A 22,932-nucleotide genomic window follows, 5' to 3' on the forward strand; every position below is an offset into this window, starting at 1 on the left:
CAAGGATCTACTGTTTAAAAGTTATAGAAAACTCCAACAACACTCAAACAAGAACAACACAAACAACCCAATTAAAAAAGCAGGGAAAGGACATGAACAGACATTTCCCTAAAAGAAATTCAGGCCAATAAACACAGAAATGCTCTTCATGATTAGCCACTGAGAAATGCAAATCAAAACAAGGAGATACCATCTTGCCTCAGCAACAATTACAAAGTTCAATAAGGCAGAAAATAACAAATCTGCATGAGGGTGTGGAGAGAATGGAATTCTCAAACACTGCTAATGGGACTGCAAAATGGCGAAATCCTTGGAGGAGGGTTAGAAATAGAAATCTGATCCAGCAATTCCATTACTAGGTATCCCAAAGAAATAAGAGTTGTGACATGAATGGATTTAGCACACCCATGCTGGCTGCCTCATTATTTAACAGCAAAGAGATGGAAACAACCCAAGTGTCTATCAATGGATGAATGGATAAACAAATAATGGAACATACACACAATGGGATGTTATGCAACATTAAAGAATAAGGGCTTGGAAAACACTGTACAACATGGTTAAATCTGGAGGCATTATGCTGAGTGAAATACATCAGTCACAAAAGGATAAATATTGCACGAATTCACTACTACAAAAAGTTAAGGAAAAGTTTATGGGAATAAGGAAACCTTCTTTGACGGTTACCAAGGTTGGGAGAGGAGTAAAAAAGGAAAGGAAAATGAGTAATTAGATAACTGACACACTACAAGTTGAGTAAAGGAAAAAGCTATAGAAAAGAAAATGATCAGCTTAATGTTACTAAAAAAATAGATATGGAAATGTGCACAAGAGTAATAGGCAGTAGAGGTGAATATTATCACACCCACAATCCCACATCAGTAACAGCAAATCATCTAGGAGGAGATGCATTGGCAAGGAGGGGAATGGGGGATGGGGATGGAAGGGGAGATGGAGATCACTGAAATGGCAGGGTTTGGTCGGTGGACTAGGGAGGAGGGGGTAGAGGAATAGGGGGATTCAGTGGGGACCTGAAGGGACTGTGTAGTAATGGACACGGATCAACAGTGGTTGATTATGTAAAATATAATGTATATGGATCATTGTGTGAAGCACAGTTAGATGAGAGATTGTGTGAAAAAACAGTGTGTATGGATGAAACACAGTATAAATGAATAATGAATGAAACAAACAAAAAAGGTGGGGGGGGCAAAAAAGAGGGAAGGGGAGATGATAACTAGGATGATGGAGGTTGGTGAGGAGGGGAGAGAGTGGGGAAAGGTTCAGTGGTGACTTGAGGGGACAGGGTAATAGATAAGGATCCTGGTAGTTAAGTATGTGAAGTACAGTGTGTACGAGGGATTGTGTGGGGCACAATGCGTGTCGATAAAGTGCAGTGTGTATGGGTGGTTAGTGGTTATATGCAATTCAATTTTAAAATAGTAAAGGGGGATAAAAAGTGTACAGTATAAACAAACACTGGATAGTGTAGATTTAGAAAGGATGTTAAGTTGCACTGTAATCGCAGAGGTGCGCAGTTCAAATCCACAAGATGCTCTGCTGAAGAAGGAGGGGCAATCTCCTGTACCAGTCAGATCCGATTTGATGGTACACACGTACACACACACACACACACACACACACACACACATAAAATTAAAAAAAAAAGAAAGGATGTTAATTCCTCCTCTGGCCAGTACTTGACTGGAACTGTAACAAGCCTGTTAAAAGTAGAATCAAGTCGTGGGTGTTGGGGCTTGGTTGAGGGGAAACATTAAGTCTCACTCAGTACTCTGAGAATATTTGCATTTAAATGGATTTGGAGACTCACCTTGCACTTTTGGGTTTTATCATGTGTGCTGAAACCTGGGAGCACACCTTGTACTTTTGATTGAAGAGATTTCACATTTGAAAGGTCAGCCAAGAAAGGAGGGAAGGAAAAAGAAAAAAGGCAAAGAAGAGACTGTCTGTTTCAAACAAGCTGTTTGTCTTCTGAGGCAGGATAAATTTGGTATGCATCAGAGCCCACTTTCAGGACTTGAGGTTGGAGGGAGTTGGCAAGTAAGCTCACATGTAGCAATCACCTGGATCCTTAGGAATGGAGGTGGGTGGAATACAATGATGGAGAAACAGACTGGGCTTGGACATGATCCTTCAGCACTGCCCACCTAGCTTGCACAGATGTATGGAGAAGTAGCGGCAGCTTGCACAGATGTATGGAGAAGTAGGGAAGAAGGGAAGTTGGCTTGAGGAGCAGGGAGTCATGAAAACCCTTGGCTTGCAGACTAGGTCCCATGTGGGGTCTATAGCTGAGTGAAGAGGCCCATGGGTCTGGAATACAGGGGGAAGTGTGGACTCCTGAGTCTGTGGCTGAGGCCCATCTGAACTTACAGATGTGGGGGATAAATTGGCCAGAACCCAACCAGATGAAGAGCAGATGATCGAGGCTGTGTGCTGGGGTTGACTGTTGCAGTCTGATGGCTTGCTCTGGACTGGACTTTGCTTGTGGACACAGATGCTCAAAGTTTCCAAGGTGAACAGAAGATTCTTCAACAAAAGGGATATGCTTATTCCCTCAGAGTACTGGTTTGATAGGGATGGGCAAACCAGAAACTAACTATCTAAAATGGGCATATTAACGCTTGAGGCATGAAGTAGCTTGCTTGCCTGCTTTCACAAGTGGAGTTATTAATAAAATGATCGTAAAGGATAATCCTCAAACTATACATGGACAAAATATAATGTAAATGAAATATGGTATAAAACACAATGACCATGCATGTGACACAATGTATACGAATGATAAAAATGTTAATAAAAAAGAAGGGGGGAGGAGACACAGAGGCAAACATGGAAGATGATTCGATATGGGCAAATGAAAGGGGCTTCATCCAGGACCATAATATTTCTAGTTTCATATTAGTGTACATTGTAAATATATCCATGTATACAGCAGAGCCAAGAGGGGGCAAAATATCTTGAGGAAATGAGTGACGGGTCTTGGAAACTCAAGACCATACTCTCAGGGGACATCAAAGTCAAATGCCAGAAGACAGCTCACAAAGTCAATGCTCTACTGTCTACCTACTTTGGTGAGTAGCCTCTTGGGTCTTAAATGTTTGCCAGAGGCCAATGAGGTGGAATTACTGAACTCTTTTTGTCTGGAATAAAGAAGAGCAAAGACAATTAAAGACGTGTGGAAACAAAGTAGTCCACAGTACTAATGGACCTTGAGAACCTCAACCTCCACAATCCCGAGACCAGAAGAACTTGGATGGTGCCCAGCCACTAACAAATCATAATAGAAGGTTCTGGATAGAGTAGGAAATAAATGTGGAACAAAGCACAAAATTACAGCAATAGCTAAACTCACTGGTCTGTAAGAGAGAGGCTCGTGGAATCCCTGAGACTATGACCCTCAGCTGTTCTTTGAGCTTGAAAATAAACTCAACTCACCAAGCAATGGACAGGTCTATCAGGTGAACAATAACACCAGGGACAATTCAGTCCATAAACAATCAACATTGCAAGATCAATCAGTCAGATTTACCCAGTCAGAAGGCAGGAAAGGATGAGCTAGAGGGATGAATGGCAACAAGTATCTCAGGGTGGAAGTGGAAAGTGCTATTACAATCTGGGGACTGCAATCAATTTCATAAAACAAAATGGGTATGAATAGTTAAACAGAGGATCAATCAATCTGCTCTATAAACTTTCACTCAAAACCCTATAAAAAGTTAAAAAGAAAGAAAATTTCCTATTGACTATTCCCCATCAATTACCTTCACCTTTTGTGTTTCTTCTTTTTTTTTTTTTGCTTTCCAATGCTGTTCAATTTAATTGTAGTAATACATTTATTTACATTTTCTTCCTTATACCATTATAACATAAGCCTTTCCCTCTCTCTCAAGGTATTGCTCTCTGTACTGTATTTTCTTCGATATCCTTATTATTCATGCTTTCCTGAATCAATCTGCAGTCAAGTACACTAGACAAACTTCTCAGTCTTGCCACTTTGTCGTCTTTCTCTAAATGACTTTCTGATAAATAATGCACTGCTGATTTCAGCCCTGAATATGATCTGAGGTTTTGTTTCCTAAACTTAGGAATATAGACTGTGGATGTGATTGTTAATCACAATCTCTTTTCTTTACCTGCCTGTTTTATGCTTCTTTGTATTCTTCCTTCTATTATCTTTCATGGTTTGAAAAGACTGTTTTACTCTTAAATGCAATTTGAAAGATAAACACATCTTATTTTAATTGTTAGTGATCACTAAAACAGACTTAAACCTCTAGTTTCCTGTTTGATTTGTGAAAATCCCAAGCATTTGTCTTTGTCAATGGTCTCAATCCCATGGTGGGGTAGACAAGGGTATAGGTTCCTCTGGGGGTCACATCATCTTCCACTATCTCCTACCGCAAGAAGGTTAGACTCGTGTGAGCAGCTTGATGTGCTCAGAGCCCCTCCTCTTTAAACACTTCTCCTTGACAAATGTAACTAGAATAGAAGGTGAAGTGCAGTCACAGGCCAGGTCTCCTTGGTCAACTCTGCTGTCTGCTCCAGTCTCAAGCAGGTGGCTGACTGCCATGCACTCATGTCCCCATGTTCAGCACAGGCCTCACCTACCTGTCCTCACTGGGACTCAGCTGATTTTTGCAGGTTCATGAACTAGACAACCAGAACCTCAGGGCAAGAGGCTGTGTCTCCACTCTGGCCCTCTGATGTTCTCTGTAGCTTGGCAGTGGTCAAGGTCTCAGGCCTGGGGACTCAGTCCTTAGCAGGAGACAAGGAAGTATTCTTACCTCAAACTGGATCAGCACTGTCCCGCTTTCAAGGCCCTTCTTGAGCTGTTCCATGGATCCCTCTAAAGTGTCCCCACCCTCCGGACACATGGGGAAAATGGTCTCGGGAAAAAGCTGGCTCAGTTCATCTTCAGATTTGATGTCAGCAAATGAGGGGACAACTGCAAATGTACAAGACAGCACGTCTGGTTGGCGGAGTAACACTTGGTTTTATCAACTTCCCTCAAAAAAATTACACGTACGACACCTGAATGTAGATGTCTTAAAACACCCTATTAAATTATTTCGCACACATTAATCATTTTCACCAAAGACACTACTTGGCACGGAATGATTCAATATGTGTTAATTACATTAAATGACACACTAATCTTTCTGGTTTATTTTAAACGGTGATGTTTAGTACTCAGAAGCTTTTGCCAAAGGACGGGAACAGATGAAAATGTGTTTGAAGAAAACACAGTTTTAACTCTTTGATTGCTCTGACAGGGCTATTCCAGCCAGCTGGAGGCCATCACCTAACCCCCACCCCACTCCTTCCTATTTGGGCTCCTTTCTGTTTACTCCCTTAAAATGGGCATTTAGAGGTATCAGTGTGGGTTCTGATAGTTTCTGTGACACCATCTGATACTGAGAGTTCAATTTCTAATTCAAGGTCATTTTGGTGTGGGAGGATCCCAAGCAGAGCATCTCTAGTCCTGACACCTCTAAGCTTCAGCCCTAGGGAAAATGCTCCCTTCAAAACAAATTCACCAACTCAATCTAAGGCTCCCTTTCTTGTCTTTACAACAATCCAATCCAAGACTCTCTTGTTCCTGACCTTACACAATACTTCTCTCGCTTGATATGCTGTGTCCCATCTATTCTTCCCTTCTCCAACATCTCAAATTGGGAACTTTGAAATTACTTCTGAATTTTTCTTTTTCACTCAGAAGAGAAGCCACTCCTTTACCCTAAACCATCCATGGCTCCCTACTGCCATCAGATAGCAGGAGAGAGAAGGAAACTAGCAACTGTTAATACACAGGGCTACTCCCAACCTTCCACACTCCTCCAGGCCCCCAGATCATGGGGCCTAACAGAGGCCTCGGGAGGTGGGAGGACAATTCTACCCATTCCCGACCTGGTTTTCCTTTCTTTATTTGAGAATAAGTTAAAGAAAAGTTGTATGCCATCAAGTCAGAAATGACTCACAGCTGATACTCCACCAGTGTTTCAGAGCCTGTAAATCACACGGGAGAAGACTGCCCATCTTTCTCCCTTGAAGGAGCTGTTAGATTCGAACTGTGTGCCTTTGGGTGGCTGGCAGCACAACTCCTTACACACTAGGCACCAGAGTGGTATTGGGATACTATCACTATGACCACAGGAGAACTGAAGAGGATGCTCATGTAGAGCTATCCGCTCACTGCAGGTGAGGGACTGGGACAAACATCAGCTATTGTTACTAATGACCACCTCCTGTGTAGCATGGAGACAGGCACTGGTGAGAAGGGGGAGGTGGGAGAGGCAGGCCTCATGGAGGAGGCAGGCTTGGAGTAGAGAGAAACCTGAGAACCACATGCACAGGTAATGGGCTGTCTACACATTAGGCCAAAGCCACAGATGCAGGCTCACCCCTCAGAGGAGCAAAGCAGACTCAGGGACCTGCAGCAGCTGAAGCTGCCTTAAGCTTTCACAGCACAGAACAACAGAAGCAGCCTTTTGTGGTCTCTCACATCTCAGTAAGCATGCTAAAGGCTCTGAGCATCAGCATCATTTACCTACGTAACAACCCCAGGATGTAGCTATTGTTTTGACCCTTGTTTTACACTTAAGAAAACAGAAACACAATCCAGGTAAAGCGCTTTCTGGAGTTTTCTCCTGCTATGAGAGGCATCACTGGGGAACACCCTCGGGAAGCCTTGGCGAGAGGCCTCACTCTGCTGAACGCCTCTCCTGCCAAACAACATGTACCTGAAGACAATATAATCTGATCCTTGAGAACGGGTGAGAAATGTAAATGTCAGAAGGTTCAGCACCTCAGAAAGGTATGGGATGTGGACAGGTAAGGCCTGGGATGACCAGGGAGGCTCCAGCCCTGTTTAGAGGAGATGGAGGGTGATGTTAAGCACCAAGATTGGCCCCAAGGGGCCAGGTCCCAAGTTGAGAGAGAATCTGATTTTTCAAATGACATCTAGATGGCTACATGGAAATACCTGATTTTAAATGTTGGCTACCAATTAAACTTATACGAAAACATGGGATGAATCAGATAAAGTCTGCTTTGCTCAGGCAGTGACTCAAGCTCTCTCTCTCTCCCATCCCACTGACTGTGCGGGGCTCTTACCTTTCCTCCTGATCACCAGGGCCAGCTCCCTCGTGTGGGACTCCCGGCTGGCTTTGATGAACATCACCACTTGGTCATGGGTGTGTTCTGAGATGTCGCGGCCATTAATTAGCACGATTTGATCCCCTTCGTTCAGCTTAGGAATGCAGGTGTCCGCCTGTGTGAAGAGCAAGGCGAGGTCCTTGGTTACCGTAACAAGAGCCCCAAGGGGCCCAGGCACCCGAGGTGGTGACGGCGTGCTCCTTTTCTCCCTCAGGTGTTACTGCCATTATTTTCACTTCCACTGCTGTATCGAGATGGGAGTAGAATCTTAAAGAAGGGCTTCTTGGGACATAAATGATGAAGCATTTTAAAATAAGACTAAGAGAACTGCCAAAGTAAAATGACCAACCTTTAATTATTATAATAAAGATGGTCATGTTCCCCAGCTTTGCTTTTTCTAGATGAACTGCTGGGAAATGGGCCTTTACCCATTCTGTAAAGCAGAAAGGTACTGGAAGCTCACCACCAAAGACAGAACCAATTATGGAGAGAGGCCACGAGAGCTGAACTGCAGTGCTACATCTAGCTAATTCACAGAGGCCACAGACAGTAGCAGAAAGAAACTGCATGCTTAAGCCCGTACCCTCATAGTGACCCTGTACGACAGAGCAGAGCTGCCCCAAAGATGTAATCTTCACAGGAGCAGACTGTTACATTTTCCTACTGGTTCCCCTCCCTTTTTTTACTGATTTTTTAAAAAAAAAATTACTATTAATTTCAATTTAAAATTTATTATCAATTTCAATGAAAATTTACAGAGACTTTGGATTTCCATTCATTCATTGTTGCAGTTTTATTCCCTCCCAACCCTCTCTCCTAGTACACTACCCTCTTGGAAAAGTAAAAGAAAAATTCTTCCATTGTTTTACAATCCTTTCCCCCCATCTACTCCACTATACAGCCTTCACTCTGGACTCCTGTCATGACAAAAATACCTAATCATGTATCCCTTTTAAACAGTTTTCTCCCTCATCTGTTTCAATGCAGTATACATTATTGAATCCATCTTTCTCAGTCTCCCCCCAACCCTGATGTCAGTCCTGTTTTACAACAGTGGCACCATGCAGTATTTGTCCTTTTGTGACAGAGATACTTCATTCAGCATAATGTCCTCCAGGGTCACCCATTTTGAATAATATTTCATGAGTTCCTTGTTTTTCAATGCAGCATAGTATTCCATTGTGTGAATATACCACAGCTTCTCTATCCATTCATTTGTTGATGTGCACTTAGGTTGTTTCCAATTCCTTGCTATTGTGAACAAAACCATGATAAACATGGGTGTGTATATTTTATTGATATTTTAATGAAAGTTGACAGAAAATTTGGATTTCCATTCATTCACTGTTGCACATTTTCCTCTCTTCCTGCCCCCGCCACCCAGTTCCCTTTTCTCTTTAAAAAGATTCCTTCATTGTTGCACAACTCCCCCATTTCCACCCCAGTCCACTCTTCTATGCACCTCTTATTCTGGACTGTTGTCATGCAAATAATTCTTAATCATACATTTCTCTTAGACAGTTCTTTCCCTCATCTATTTAAATGCAGTGTTCATTATTTATCCTTTCTTTTCTTAGTTCCCTCCCAATCCCCATATCAGTCTTGTTTTATAACAGCGGCATTTTGCTGAGTCACAAAAGGACAAATACATTTTCCTCCAGTTAAGCGGATGATAGGCACAAACTTCTGACCATCAGAGCTTCTCCTAGGAAGGATTTTTTTAAGATTGATGCCTTATACAGAAAATTATCTCAGAGGAAACTTAAAGAGCTGCAGGTGGAGGAAGTGGGATGGGAGAGAGGGGAACAAGCTACTCTACTCAAAGTGTGCAAAACAAAGCAATATCTGTGCCCCAATTTCCTTCTCCTGAGCAGCACTCCTCATACGTTAATGTGCATGCAAATCACCAAGGAGTCTTGCTGAATTGCAGCATTCAGACCAGTGGGGGTGGTGGACTATGGTGGGCCCTAGGTCCTGTACTTCTAACAAGCACACCGGTGGGTGGGGTGCTGCCATTCCATGGACCACACCTGAGTACCAGCAAGGTTCTAAAAACCATGGCGTCTACACATTCTTCCAGCTAGATGCATGGATTCACACAACACACTCTACTGGTGGCAGAAAAGAAACAGAACACAGATGCAGCACTCTGAGGTTTAGGGTCAAATCATAGAACGGGCAGTAACACAGGACATGTTTACTTACAGGTGACTCTGGGTTTATCCTTGACACTACAAGAGGCATCTTCTGATCCACTCCTCCCTGTAAACATTTTAAATTAAAACAACACTTTAGCTCATAGTAATACAGAAACAGAGATGCCCATCAAGTGGGATCTCCCAGCACACAATCACTGGGCTGGCTCCCTTGCAGTACTGGGTAAAAAAGTGTCAGGCTCTCTGGATCTTGTGGGCTAACCAGGGGTGAATCTATTCAGAGCCTCTTCCCACCGCCCCCACACTCTCTGAACTGGAGACTTGCTCAGAAGGAACATGTTCCTCTTTTAAAGTGCAAACGTCAGGATGAAAGGGCCTTCAAAGGTACATCTCTAAGTCCTGCTGGAAGAGTGAACTTTCAGTGGATGAGAACAGCTGAGGAAAGGTCACAAGCTATCAGGGCCGTAAGACCTGGGAGGCAAGGAGCTGTGAACAGACAGGAAGTGGGCAGCAGAGACCACCAGCTCTGGAGCCAAAGTTGGCACGCTTTTCCATAAAGGACCACTTGAGGAGCAAATGCTCATTACTGTAGAGTCAGAACCAACTCAAAGCTGGCCCTCCAGTGGGTTTCAGAGACTGTAAATCACATGGGAGTAAATTCCCATTTTAGTCTAGTGGAGCCACTAGAGGATTCTAACCACCAGAGGCAACACCCCTGGGTCAGTAGTGCAACTAATGCAATACTCTATCCCTATGCCATCAGATCTATCCCCAGACAGTAATAAATACATGCTGCAGGACAGAAGTCGCTTGTAACTATTCACTTCAGATTCTGAGGTACAAAAGTAGCCATGAACAATTTGTAATTAAATAGGCATATGTTCCAAGAACATATGACAATTTAAAAAAATTGGTGGGACTTGTGCCCTACAAAGATGTTGATGACTCACATCTCTTAACAGATTAGCAATGCTGAAGGATTCTCAGTCCATTTTATTACCAAAAACCCTCTTCACGGAGTGGACCTAATCTCTCAAAGTCTCGGTGTTCATCTGTAAAATGGGTATAAAAATATCAACTTCATAGGTTATCAGGAGGTGATTTGGTGAAGTGATATAAAGCAAGAGCCCGGCAGATGCCAGGCCCACAGGATGAAGCAGGTGCCACAGCCAACACCAAAACTCCCCAACCTGAAAGTGGAGCCAATTTACTCACGGAGCTCTAGGTGTGTGGTACATATCCCAGGCAAATGAAAAAGTCACCTAAAGATTTTTTATTTTTAAAGCACAAAAATTCCTTATAAATTCACACAGCGTACCTTAAGATTGAATCCAAATTTTCCTTCTTCGTCTGGTGTGATACGGATCAAGATTAAGTAGCCATCACCATCATCATTCTGGAAAACATTGGAAAGTGGTCAATTACACTATTTCTCTCCCCAGCTGTTGATAATAACATAGTTTTCTTTTCATCAGAAGTACTTCAATGTCCACAGAGTGCCTTGGCACCAAGTCCCCCAGCTCATCCTGTGACAGCAGTACCGGCTGGAGCCCCTGCCCCCGACTCACCTTGTCACAGTAGTACTGGCTGGAGTCCTCGGTGGAGCCCCCCTTGGTCACCCTGTGGTAGTCTTCTAAGAACTGCTGGTCGACGCTGTCTGGTGAGCAGGAGCCTGGAGCATTTGAAGATGGAGACACAGAACTGGATGACTTCTGGGTCAGGCAGCTTTGTGCTGGGTTGTTCTCGGATATACTCCTTCGTCATGGGGAAGGAGGAGATATTTTAATAACTGGATTAATATTTCATCACAGCAAGCATTACTGACTATTGGGCTTGGTGTCCCAGGATTGCCCGGTATCCCTCAAACTTTCTGGAGCCCCGGAGCTCAACCCTGGGGCCATGGCACACCATCAGCTCTCCTCCCTTATCTGCTGTTCAACATTACTTTTGGTTCTGGGGAAATGGGTCACGGGAGAGGGAGGAGAATATGAGAGCTGCTCAGAACTAAGCTCCCCTCCTGCTGCTTAAAACGGGCAGCAGTGGGATGTGTCCAGTTACAGGTACTTTCACCACTGAACCAGGCTTGGTCAGGTAAGCACATCTGTGCACCTTCTGAGAGCTTTGTTCACCCTTCTCATTCCTGCTGACAGTTATGGTTCATAGCCCTGTCAGATAGCCAAAGGGAACAGGACTAGGAACTATATTGGGAAAGTCATCTGTGTCATCTTTCTGCAAAAATGTATCAGTAGCTCACACTGAGATAATGTTTTATGGCCCCCCATCTAATGTAAGTCTGTGTATAATGTGTATGTCAGAATAGTACTATTCCATGGGTTTTTAATGACTAATAGTTGGAAGTAGATCTCCAGGCCTCTCATTGGAGGTACCTCTGGATAGATATAATCTCCAATCTTTTGGTCAGTGGCCAAGTATTACTATAACCCAGCGACTTTTCATTTAACATACACCCAAAACCAAAAGCTACCACCATTGAGTTGATTCTAAGTCAGGACATCCCTCCATCAGCTCTCTGAGGCTGTAAAGCTTGGCAGGAGGAAGTTGTCTCAACTTTTTTCCAAGGAGCAGGCATTGGATTTGAAGTGCTGACCTTGTAGTTAGAAACTCAACACAGAACGCGCTATGCCACAAGTGCTCCATCATCTCATAAACACGTTCTATATTTTAGAGCCACAGAGTCAACTATGGAAGCTACTATGTGACTATTTACATTTAAAGAAATGATGACTAGAAAAGTAGTTCCTCAGTTGTATTAGTCAAATTTCACACACTCAAAAGTCTCAAGGGTGCCCAGGAGGTACAGTCCAGAAAGCTATGCTGTTAACCCAAAGGCCCTATGTCTCTGGAGGTTCAAATCCACCAGCCGCTCAGAGGGAGAAAGCTGGGTCACCTCCTCCTGTGTATTTACAGCCTCGCAAACCTAAGGGAGGGTCAGCTATGAGTCAGTTCTGACTCGATGGCAATGAGTTTGAGTTTTTTAGTTCAAAAGCCACATATGGCCAGTGGCTCCTGTCCTGGACAGCACAGACAAACGTTCTCATCAGGACAGAAAGCTCTACTGCACAGAAGTGTCTCAGATAATCATGGGCTGTAGAGCATAACAGACCTCTGTGGTCGTCTGGTCCAGCTCCATTTTCCAGCTGAAGAAGCTGAGGATGAGCGAGCCCACATGAGTGGGCAGAAAAAAATCAACTTTTGTAACACACTCCACCTGACCTCTTTCAGATACTTTTTTAAAAAAAAATTGATTCTTCAGTAAGTATTGGTGTACAAGAGCACTTCCTCAAAAAGTTGAACACAGAAATTCTATATGACCCAGCTACTCTCCTGCTTGGAATAGACCCCGAGGGAATAAGAACTGAGACATAAACAGACTCTTGTACACCAATGTTCAGAGCAGCGTTATTCACCATCTCAAGAACATGATCAGCCCAAACATATTTAGAAGTTATGGCACATTCACACAATGGAATACTACACAGTGTGCAGGAACAATGATTTACCTAACTTGGGAAGGACTGGAGAACATTATGCTAAGTGAACTAACTCAGTCCCATAAGGACAAATACTGTATAAGACCATTATTGTAGATCCAGTATGACGATACAAGCAAGGGGAGGGTGGGAGCAGAGAGGTGAAGATGGAGGGTTGTTAATTACAGAGTCAAATTATATGATTGGGGAGTGTGTTTGAAGGAAATGGGAAAGATCCAGTAAGAAAAACAATGTATTTGAACTTTGTAAATAAACCAGTTGTTGTGGTTGTGTTGTGTATCATGAGTAGGAACCAATCTGTTGTTGACCCTCCAGCGGGTTTTCAGAGAGAGTTAATCACATGGGAGGAGATTGCCTATTCTTCTCCAGAGGAGCTGGTGGCCTCGATCTGTGTGCCTTTGGTACTGCAGCAGAGTTTCTTGCCAGTAGGCACCCAGATTATTTATAAATAAATATTAAATAAACTAGTTGTTGTTATGTGCCGTTGAGTCGTTTGTGACTCATAGTGACCCTATGTACAACAGCGTTAAACCCTGCTCTGTCCTGTGCCAATCGCATTGCCTCTGACACACCCATCCTGATTACCCTAGTCACTGAATCGATCCACCTCATAGAGGGTCTTCCCCTCCTGCGCTGTCCCTCTACTCTATCCAGCATGATATCCCTCTCCAAAGACCTGTCTCTCCTTACAACATGTCCAAAGTATGTCAGACGAAGCCCCAGAATCTTTGCCTCCAAGGAGTAGCCTGGTTTAACCCTCTCTAGGATGAATCTATATATTTTCTTGGCAGTCCATGGTACATTCAATACTCTTCTCCAGCACCACAGCTCAAAGGCGTCAATTCTCCTTCTGTCCTCCCTAGTCATTGTCCAGCTCTCTGATGCATAACAAGTGATTGCAAAGACCATGGCCTGTATCAGGCACACCTTCATCTCCAAAGAGACACCGTTGCTCTTGAGTACTTTAGAGAGGTCCCTAACAGCAGACTTTCCCATCACAATACGTTTTTTGATTTCCTGGCTGCTGGTGCCAAGAGTGTTGACCATGGAGCCGAGCAAACTGAAGCTGTGAACAATCTCAATCTCTTCGCCATCCATCCTGATGCTACCAATTGGTCCAGTGGTGAGAATCTTTGTCTTCTTGACATTGAGCCTCAGTCCATATTGAAGGCTGCAGTCCTTGACCCTCTGCAGTAAGTGCATGAGGTCCTCCTCAGTTTCAGCGAGCAAGGTTGTGTCATCTGCATAACGCAGATTGTTGATAGATCTTCCACCAATCCTAACGCCACGCGTCTCCTCATAGAGCCCAGCCTCTCGGATAATCTGTTCTGCATACAGGTTGAAAAGGTATGGAGATAGGACACATCCCTGGCTCACACCCTTCCCAATTTTGAACCATTCAGTGTTGCCCTGCTCTGTTCTGATGACTGCCTCTTGGTCCAAGTATAGGTTTTGCATTAGCATGATTAAATGTTCAGGGATTCCCATTCTTCTCAGAGTCAGCCACAGTTTGTTATGATCCACGCAGTCAAATGCCTTTGCATAATCAATGAAACACAGATAGACATTCTTCTGGTATTCTCTGCTTTCAGCTAAGATCCATCTAATATCAGCTACAATATCCCTAGAACCACGAGCCCTTCTAAACCCAGCCTGGACTTCTGGCAGTTCTCTGCTGATATATTGCTCCAGTCGGTTTTAAATAAACTAGTATAAAATAAGTTAAAAAGCCTACAGAATACATGCTTCTCTCAATTATCTACAGATTCTGCCTTGAAGAGGTCAAGGTCAGAGACAGCACAGAGATAAGGGAGTGGACAAAGTTAAGCCAGTGACACACAAACAGAAGGCTAACACACCTCAACCAGTTTCTGCCAACTGGGATCCACGGCCACATGGTTGGTTTTTCAGAAGGTGACTGACAAACTTTCCTTCTGCGGTTCCTCTAGGTGGCCTTAAATTCACAGCCTTGTGGTTCATAACCAAGTATTTAACATCACTACCCAGGGCCTCCTACCACCTCTGACTCAAGCTTTGTATCAAAACCTATATCCAGGGGTTCTTCATAATAATATTGTTTCTCAATCTTAAAAAAATCTAAATTAGTACACTTTAAATATAAAAAATATGTATGTATCATATTCATGTAGAAAGATCCACATTCTCAATTTACTTGAATTAAAAATGTTAGTGGCTGACAGGTATATAATAAATATGTCATAAACATGGTGTATAAAGCAAAGATTTTACAGATGAAAAGGTGTTTCAGTGAGAAGATATTTTGTAATCAAAGCCGTATATTAGTGGAAAATTTTCAGACAGAAAGTTAGTAAAACTTTAATTTATTTAAAAAAAAATAAAATTCCCCCAAGTAAGGTAACTTGAATAAGGTTTACTGTTTACAAGATCACCACCTAGTGGCAGGAAAGGACCTGAACTTTTGATGTAAACTTGCTCTCAAAACTTAACTGCTTTTGGAGCCAACTCATAGCTGACCATCCTCTGGGTTCTCAAGGCTGTAAATGGTATAGAAAAAGACTGTCCATCTTTCTCCTGGGGAACCCCTGGTGAATCTGAAGCACCAGAGAACTTTGGGTTAGCAGTGCAACAACTCCCTATAGCCTATTACACCAGGGATCTCCTTTAATGGGAAGAAGTTGTAAATAGTTAAGGGAGCTCTGGTGACCTATGGGGTAAGGAGCTCTCTGGTGACCCACTGGGTAAGGAGCTGCTCTGCCATCCCAAGGCAGGTGGTTCAAATCCATCAGCTGCTCCAAGAGAAAAAGAAATTGCCTCCCAAACAAATTACAGCCTCTGAAAACACACTGGAGAGTCAGCTATGAGTCGACTTGATAGTATTGCCACCACTACTCTAGAAGAATGAGAAGGGTATCTATTATCTATCAGTGATGGAAAAGGTAAGCAATACACAAAAAGTATTAACGAAAGGTAACTCTGAGTAAAAGAGAACAGATCAATTTCAGTATCATTTTAATATTTTATAAACCATGTTTTTAATTAATTTCATTAAAAAAGTAAGACAAAACCATGCATGGTTATCTTGAATTTGTGGAGCTCATTATATGGCGTTTAATGTAGCTATATTTGTCAGTTAAAATTCCACCAGTCTATCTAAGATAGCTCATAGTACTAAAAATAAGAATTCAAAGGCATTAATTGCCTAAATGTCTTTTCTAAGTAAGGATAAGAAGGTTACTTATAGACAGCAACTTATTTAAATAAAGTGTGTTGGTAGTGGATCAACTGCAGGCTGCAGAAACTTTGTCAGTGTGGAGGATGGACAGACAGATGGTGAGGAGGACATCAACTAATGAGAAGCAAGGAGGAGGTGACAAAGTCAAGGGCAACAGCCTGCAGAAGAGATGATGGTGAGTGGCTAAACAGGGCCAATGTGGGCAGGTAGGCAGAAGGGTCAACTTAAGGGATGCTTGGGAGATTGAATTAACATCGTGACAAATTAGATAAAGAAGATAAAAGCAAAAGAGGGGTCATGGATGACTGAAGTTTCTGATAGGTGCAAACTAGACGGCATTCAAAAGACGGGTTCATTCACTGAGATGGACCAGGAGCCACAGGCTGGTCATCACGGGCAAAGCTGAGCTGAGACTGGGCTGAACTGAATTTCAGGTATTTGTGATATGCCCATACACAATTGGGAAGATGGGCAAGTTTCACAGAAACAAAACATAAAACTCTCAAGGATATTCTGTTCCTAGCTCCTGTCCTCTGAGGGAGATGCCCAGATGGTATATGAATCCTCTTCCAACAATCAACTCCAGATGTCATCCTCTAGTAAGGGTTTGAAGTACACTCAGAGAATGATTACTGAGCCGATGAGAGGAATGGCTGAAGGAACTGGAACAGTTTCATTTAAACAAGACCAAGTTCTCAGGCAGGTTGAAAACTAGCTGTATTTGTGATAGTCAAGCAGCTCATAGTGGCTCCCTATCATAGAAAGCCTTGCAGCACAGAAATGGAAGAACACAGGAAGAATGGTTTGTCCAACCACAGAACAGGCTGCCTTACTGGGAAGGAGTCCTTTGCTGCTGGTAGGCCCTGGATGACCAACTGGAGCATTAAGGGGATCCTTCTATTGTTAACATGGCTGAAAAACAGACTCTCTCTCCCCAAGGTCTCTTCCAATGGACAGATGTTTTGAAAGAGAAATTGACAGTTTCCCCAAATTCACAGAACAAGACAGGTTTCTAAATGAAGTGGCAAACACATCAACAGCAAAGATGTTGGGATGAAGCATCATTCACTCTGAGATGACCTATCAAAACACCTCTGATAAATGAGCAACAGAACACAACTTGCAAACACAACCCAGTTTCTGCAAGTAATTTTTCTTCTTTAAATGACTTTTCTCCCTGGCTTACTGGGGTAGGGATGGTGAGGGTGGTTTCACAATGAAGCAAACTTATTTATCTTCACAATTTGGTCCTTGTTCTGAAGGAAGGAAAAGAACATAAAATAGTTGATAGAACCTTGGGAGTAACAAAAGAGTACATCCTACTTTCGGCACAAAGCAAACTGCCAAGGATTTATAACTATAATCATAAACTTTGCTGTGCTGCTATAAATATGAAATGAAGCGACAAGTGACTCACCCACTACAATCCTATTCAGAAAACCTCAGCCGTGCCGCTTCGGGTGTAGAGCCAAAGTCTGTGTTCTTTTTTTCTTTCCTCTTTTTAAAATGGGTACAGAACATTACACGTAATGCCTCCTTCTAAAAGAAACCCTCCTCGCTTGTCTGTGATAGTATTCATCTGATTTTTCTGACATAACACTTTTTGCCTCTTCACACAAATCTGCGATATAAAACATGCCAAACACTTCTCTAACATTCTGCAAATACTCATTGACGTATACAACTCAGTTGTTCCCATCCAGCACAGACTAGCCTTTGCTTCTTGCTTTGGGCAGTGGAGGGTCCCCAGCTACCTCTGAAGACCCACTAGGAGGAGGAGACTTCTTTTCCAGCAAAAATAAGGCCCCTAAAAAAAGAAGGAAAAAAAAAGAAGGCCCCTACTAAACTAAAATGCAAGGATGCAAATTTTACAGCCCTTCATTGGGCTTGCTAAGCACAGCTGCACTGCAGGCTGTGAGCTATCTATTGTCAGTGGACCTGGCAGGGCCACAGCAAAGCAGCCTGCCTCAGGAGTCACCATTATGTGCTACTTTTAACAGTCCCCTTGCGAAGTAAAGAGTGCCACAGGAGGACCCATCTCCCAAGGTCTCACAGAGGAGCTTCAAAGGCCATCAATGTGCAACCCTGAGGAATGAGTCTGACCAGAACTTATGTAAACTGAGAAAATACATTTCAAGCTTTATTTTCGCTGATTGTGATGGAAATAGCCACATGTGGGAGAAGCTCCTGTTTGAGGTAGTGGAGGCCTGGAGGCCAAAATGCCCTGCTGTGACTGCAAACTATTGCAGGAAAATCTTCCATAGGAGACACGTAATAGGGCTTCTCAGAAACCTCAGCTCCCTGAATCAATCCTCTTTTTAATTCAAAAAGTGACACAATCGCACACTGTGATAGGGCAATTATAAGGGCTATTAAAGTGTAATTTGTCCAGCTGACCTGGTGGCTTTCAGAAGATAAAGTATATCTAACTCACTTCAGTACTCCCCTCAATGACCAGCAAGCAGTATGCAAAGTATGGTGCCGGGTGTATTCCTGTAACACATCCATAAACCCAGCTGCCTTCAAGCTGGCTGACTCACAGCACTCCCACTTGTGTCAAAGTAAAACTACGCCCCACAGAGTTTTCAAGAGCTGATAACCTGGAAGCTGATTGCCACACCTTTCTGAAAAGAGCCTCTGGGTGTACTCAAACCTCTAACCTTTAGATTAGCAGTTAAGTACTTAACCTTATGGTCCTGAGTGACTCCTGGCTATCCATTCATCACTGAAAGAACTCTTTTCTCTTCTACCGGCTGGGCCTTAGGGCTCTCAGAAGCCATCCACCAACAGAGGAGCAATAAGATGGGGATGCAGGGTAAATGTCCATATTAGAAAAGCAAGCACATCATCTCAAACTCACACATGCTCCACTTCCATTTGAGAAAAGCCCTTTACCTTGGTGACCCTGCAGATGCTTAGTTTGGTAAGTGCTGCTCAGTGGAACTTTCTGCAGTGAGGGAAATATTCTGCATTCAAGCTCTCCAATATGGTAGCTACTAGACTCATGTGGCCACTGAGAAGCTGAAATGAGGCCAGTGTGCCTGAAGAGTTTAATTTTTAAATTTCATTTTAATCCAAACAGCCACATGTGGCTAGTGGCAATCATGGGGCAATGTAAAGGCCTGGAAAGTCTACAATTCCATGTGACAAGAGTAGAAGATCTGACACAGGAGACATGCACTGGTCTTCCCAGAGGCCCCAGCCAGCTTCCTAAAACCCTCTTCTCTCTTCACCAAAGTGAGAGAGTCCCCACTTCAGGCTCAAGTGCTCTAGTCATAGATACCTGGCTTGTACATCTAGACTTGCGTGTGGTCTGCAAAACCACGGTGTCACACAAAGGAGTTCACGCTCTCCACTGCAGCCTCAGCTGGGCAGGAGGCTTTGAGCTGGAGGAAGGTAGAGCATCATCTGAGCTCAGGAAGTCACAGGAAGCAATGGGCAGAGGGATTATTTCGACAGAGGTGCTAAGAGCACATATAAGCTGGAAAGCGTGTTTGCTGTGGTCAGGGACAGGGGAGGCAAAGACCTCACAGAGAAGAGGAAAGTAAGATTTGCAATTCACCTGTGAATGCACTGAATGGCTGAAGCCTAGTAACTCGAGTGATAAACATTTACAGCTTAAATAAAGTGCCTTCTTGCTAATTCTTTGCTGTTGGGGGAGGCATTCTGCTTCTGTATTTTGGACCAAATATGGGACTTAAAAGAATGGGCATACAATGAATATAGTCAAGTTCGTAATAGTTTTCTTTTCTTGTCCTACTTTTGCTTACCATGTCAGCTTATTATCTCTTCTTTACTTCCAATAACAATTTAAGAGACTTAAGAAACAAAGAAAATCATAGCTGTTCTACACAAACTTTTTCTTCGTATTAACCACAAAACAGAAACAAAATCAAGACAAAAGCCCTGGAGGCACACAGATTCCAAGAGGGCTTTGTGTGGGGAGAAAAACAATTATTCTATTTCAGAGATCTGAAATTATGCAGAGTTAAGACTTGAGAGAATTTAGAGAAATAACAGTCAATACTACCCTAGAGTCTGCGAAAAGAACAAACAAATCTGTCTGCGAGGAAATGTAACCAGGGTGCCCCTTAGAGAGGAGTAAGGACGGTGAGACTATCTCACATCCTTGGGGCACAGTGCCAAGAGAGGCCAGTCCTTGGGAAAGGACATCACGCTGCAAAGGCAGCGGGTCAGCTAAAGAGTGGGAGATCCTAATTAGAAAATATTGACACAGTGACTGCAAAAATGGGCTTGAGCGATAGGGCAAGGTTCTGACCTTTGTTCCAGGGGTCACTGTGCGGCATGGTTGCCTCCCGAGAACCTAATAACCGTCACTACTCTAGAGTCTAGACCTTGAGAATATGGAATGATGTAAATTGAGATTTGCTCATGAAACTGGACACTATTCTAGACAGTTAACAAGTAGTTGGGAACTCTGGTGGTCTAGTGGCAAAAAGCTGTGCTGCAATCCCCAAGGCACGTGGTTTGAGGCCACCAGCGGCTCTGGAGGAGAAGGATGGGCAATCTCCTCCCCTGCAATCAACTGCCTCTGAAAATCCACCAGAGGGTCAGCCAGGGGTCAGTTCCCACTTGATGGTACACAACAACAAAAGAAGAAGTTGGAGAGTAGGTCTTTTTCTACAGAAGAAAAACACTGTAAGCTTTGCACAACAGGCATAAGGCTGTCTTCACGTGAGGGAGGTGGAGTGGCCGACTCTGCTCTGATCATGGAGATCTAGAGAGCTGCTGTGGGGAGGGGGTTTGCAGGTTCTGGCCCTTGATGCCCTCAAAGGGAAACCCAGGTCTGTGCAAAATCCTCCAAGCCCAAATAACCAAACACAAAGAAAGAAGTAATGCGAGGGTCTTACTCTCGGTGGGGACTCCGGTTCTGAGACACCTCAGAATCGCTGTCTTTTGGTGACAGGGAGCTCTTGTACGTATAAAACACATCTTCCGTCTCGGTGATGTACGTTATCTCATTGGCAAGGTTGTCTGCGGAAGAGTGCCGAGGCTTTCGGATTTCATGCCGGAGCCGCGGGCTTCGCCTGGTTGGGAAAGAAGGAAATTCTAGGTTGTTGGAAGCGAACTCCATTCAAAATATTTTCTACATCAGTGATCTGACCAAGTGCCTTGATGTGGGAATTCCTACGACTCCAGTCTGTAGGAATGACCCATTTCTATCAGAAGTTGAGAGTTGGGTACCCCATCACTCTAATAGCAGGAGTTCAGCCAGTGGGACTACATCCCCAGTGCCACCAGGCACACGGTGTGACCCCAGAACAGCACTCTCAGCTGTACAGTCAGGCGGCACTGGGCTGGGATGGCTTATGCCCTCTGGGAAGTTGATTTGGGGTGGGGGAGGGTAGTTCTTCCTGCAGGGAGATTCAAGCTCTCAAGCCTGACTGACTGCTAATCAAAAATTTTTCTGAGTCACTTAAATTGTGAAAATAAAGGGCTGAGATGCCAATGTTTATTACTTGGTAGAATGCTGTCCTATTTCAACCACCTTTCTTCATGTGAATTTCACCTGCATCCAAAAGTTCATTTTCTTTTAAAGAACCCATTTTTGTGGAGCTGATTCTGACGTTACAGGGTAGAATTGTCCCATGTGGTCCCCGGGCTTAATGTTCATGGAAGCACATTTTCCTTGATAGAGTGGCTGGTGGCTTCAAGCTACCAACCTTTCCATTAGTCGCTGAGCACGTAACCACTGTGCCACAGAGCTCCTTTTCTTTTACAATGCAGAGCTAATTGGACAAGGAGCATGGTAGCAGTAGCTATGTGACCTTAAACTCATCATGCCACCTCTCTGGGCCTCAGCTGCCCCGGCCAGTCCCTGAGTATTAACCAACAGAGGCAGTATTCTCAGACACCTAGGATAGCTCCTGGGCCTTGTCTCCTTCTGTGGGTGGCTCAGGCCACTGGATTTTCCAAGTTCTACTTTGCCTCCCAGTTTCCTGGTCTTCCCTTTTTGGTAAGTCATTTCTCCTTGGGAGGGTAAGGGCTGCTGCTTTTTGCAATCCCTGTGGACCTGGCTAATCAATAATAGCACTGTGTCTAAGCAGAAGAAAAAAAAGGCTCTCTGCTCTCAGGAGAGGACCTATAAATAGCACCATGCTCCAGGCAGAGAGTGGCACCACCTTATCCCGCTGCCCTCCTGGCTCCAGTGCTTTGCATCCCTGGCACCGCTGCCTAAGATACTTTCAGATCAATGAAGCTGCTACATTATCGCCTAAATTTACCTCCATAGGGTAAGGTGCCTAAATCTTGAAAACTGAGAAAGAAACCTATTCCATCATGTCATGATTTTTAGCACTGTGAACCCCATCATCCCCCACACCAGGAGCTCATGGCCCCTGGTGAAGAGTCCTGGCTCAGCTCAGGGCTGTCCCTTCCTCTCACCCTCATCTTTACAGTTTCCCTGAGTCATAATGGGCACCAGCCTGGTCATCCATGGCCCACCCTATCTGGAGCATCACAATCAGGAAGCATGCTCTGACCAGAGCATGGAGCAATGCTTCCTGCTGGATGTCCTCTCTTCCCAAGGCCCGGTCTTTGAGGAAGGCATTTCCCAAAATGGCCTGATGGGACCTGCGGGGAACTGTTGTTCGCTGGTGCTGTCAAGTTGCTACAACTCAAGGAACCCAGTGCTGACCTCTGAAATGACTGAGCGCACTGCTACAGTCACTGTGGAAATTCATTTTGGTGCTTCTGAGGAGCACCCCAAGTATACTTCTTCCAGGACAGACTTGTTTGTTCTTTTAGAAGTCTAGGATAATAAAATAATGGTAATAGCAATTCCATCAATGCTTTGTATAAACTTTCAAGACCTTATACATTACTATTATTATATTTTTAATCCTATTATGGA

At 43.8% G+C, this 22,932-nt stretch overlaps 1 protein-coding gene across 2 annotated transcripts in view; it reads right to left on the bottom strand.

Moving 5' to 3' along the window:
• PTPN3 (protein tyrosine phosphatase, non-receptor type 3) overlaps positions 1-22,932 on the bottom strand; it is an 89,464-nt gene that overhangs the window by 24,289 nt on the left and 42,243 nt on the right. For both annotated transcript variants that reach the window (XM_006886922.1, XM_006886923.1), the window contains 6 exons: positions 20,930-21,106; positions 10,901-11,087; positions 10,651-10,728; positions 9,382-9,438; positions 7,135-7,291; positions 4,806-4,966 (listed from right to left, as the gene is read on the bottom strand). In XM_006886922.1, coding sequence (XP_006886984.1) covers positions 4,806-4,966; positions 7,135-7,291; positions 9,382-9,438; positions 10,651-10,728; positions 10,901-11,087; positions 20,930-21,106 — 817 coding nt within the window. The remainder of the gene's footprint in view (positions 1-4,805; positions 4,967-7,134; positions 7,292-9,381; positions 9,439-10,650; positions 10,729-10,900; positions 11,088-20,929; positions 21,107-22,932) is intronic.

Source organism: Elephantulus edwardii, unplaced genomic scaffold, assembly GCF_000299155.1.
Source record: "Elephantulus edwardii isolate Elephantulus edwardi_28Jun2011 unplaced genomic scaffold, EleEdw1.0 scaffold00052, whole genome shotgun sequence".
NCBI classification, from domain to species: Eukaryota; Metazoa; Chordata; class Mammalia; order Macroscelidea; family Macroscelididae; genus Elephantulus; species Elephantulus edwardii.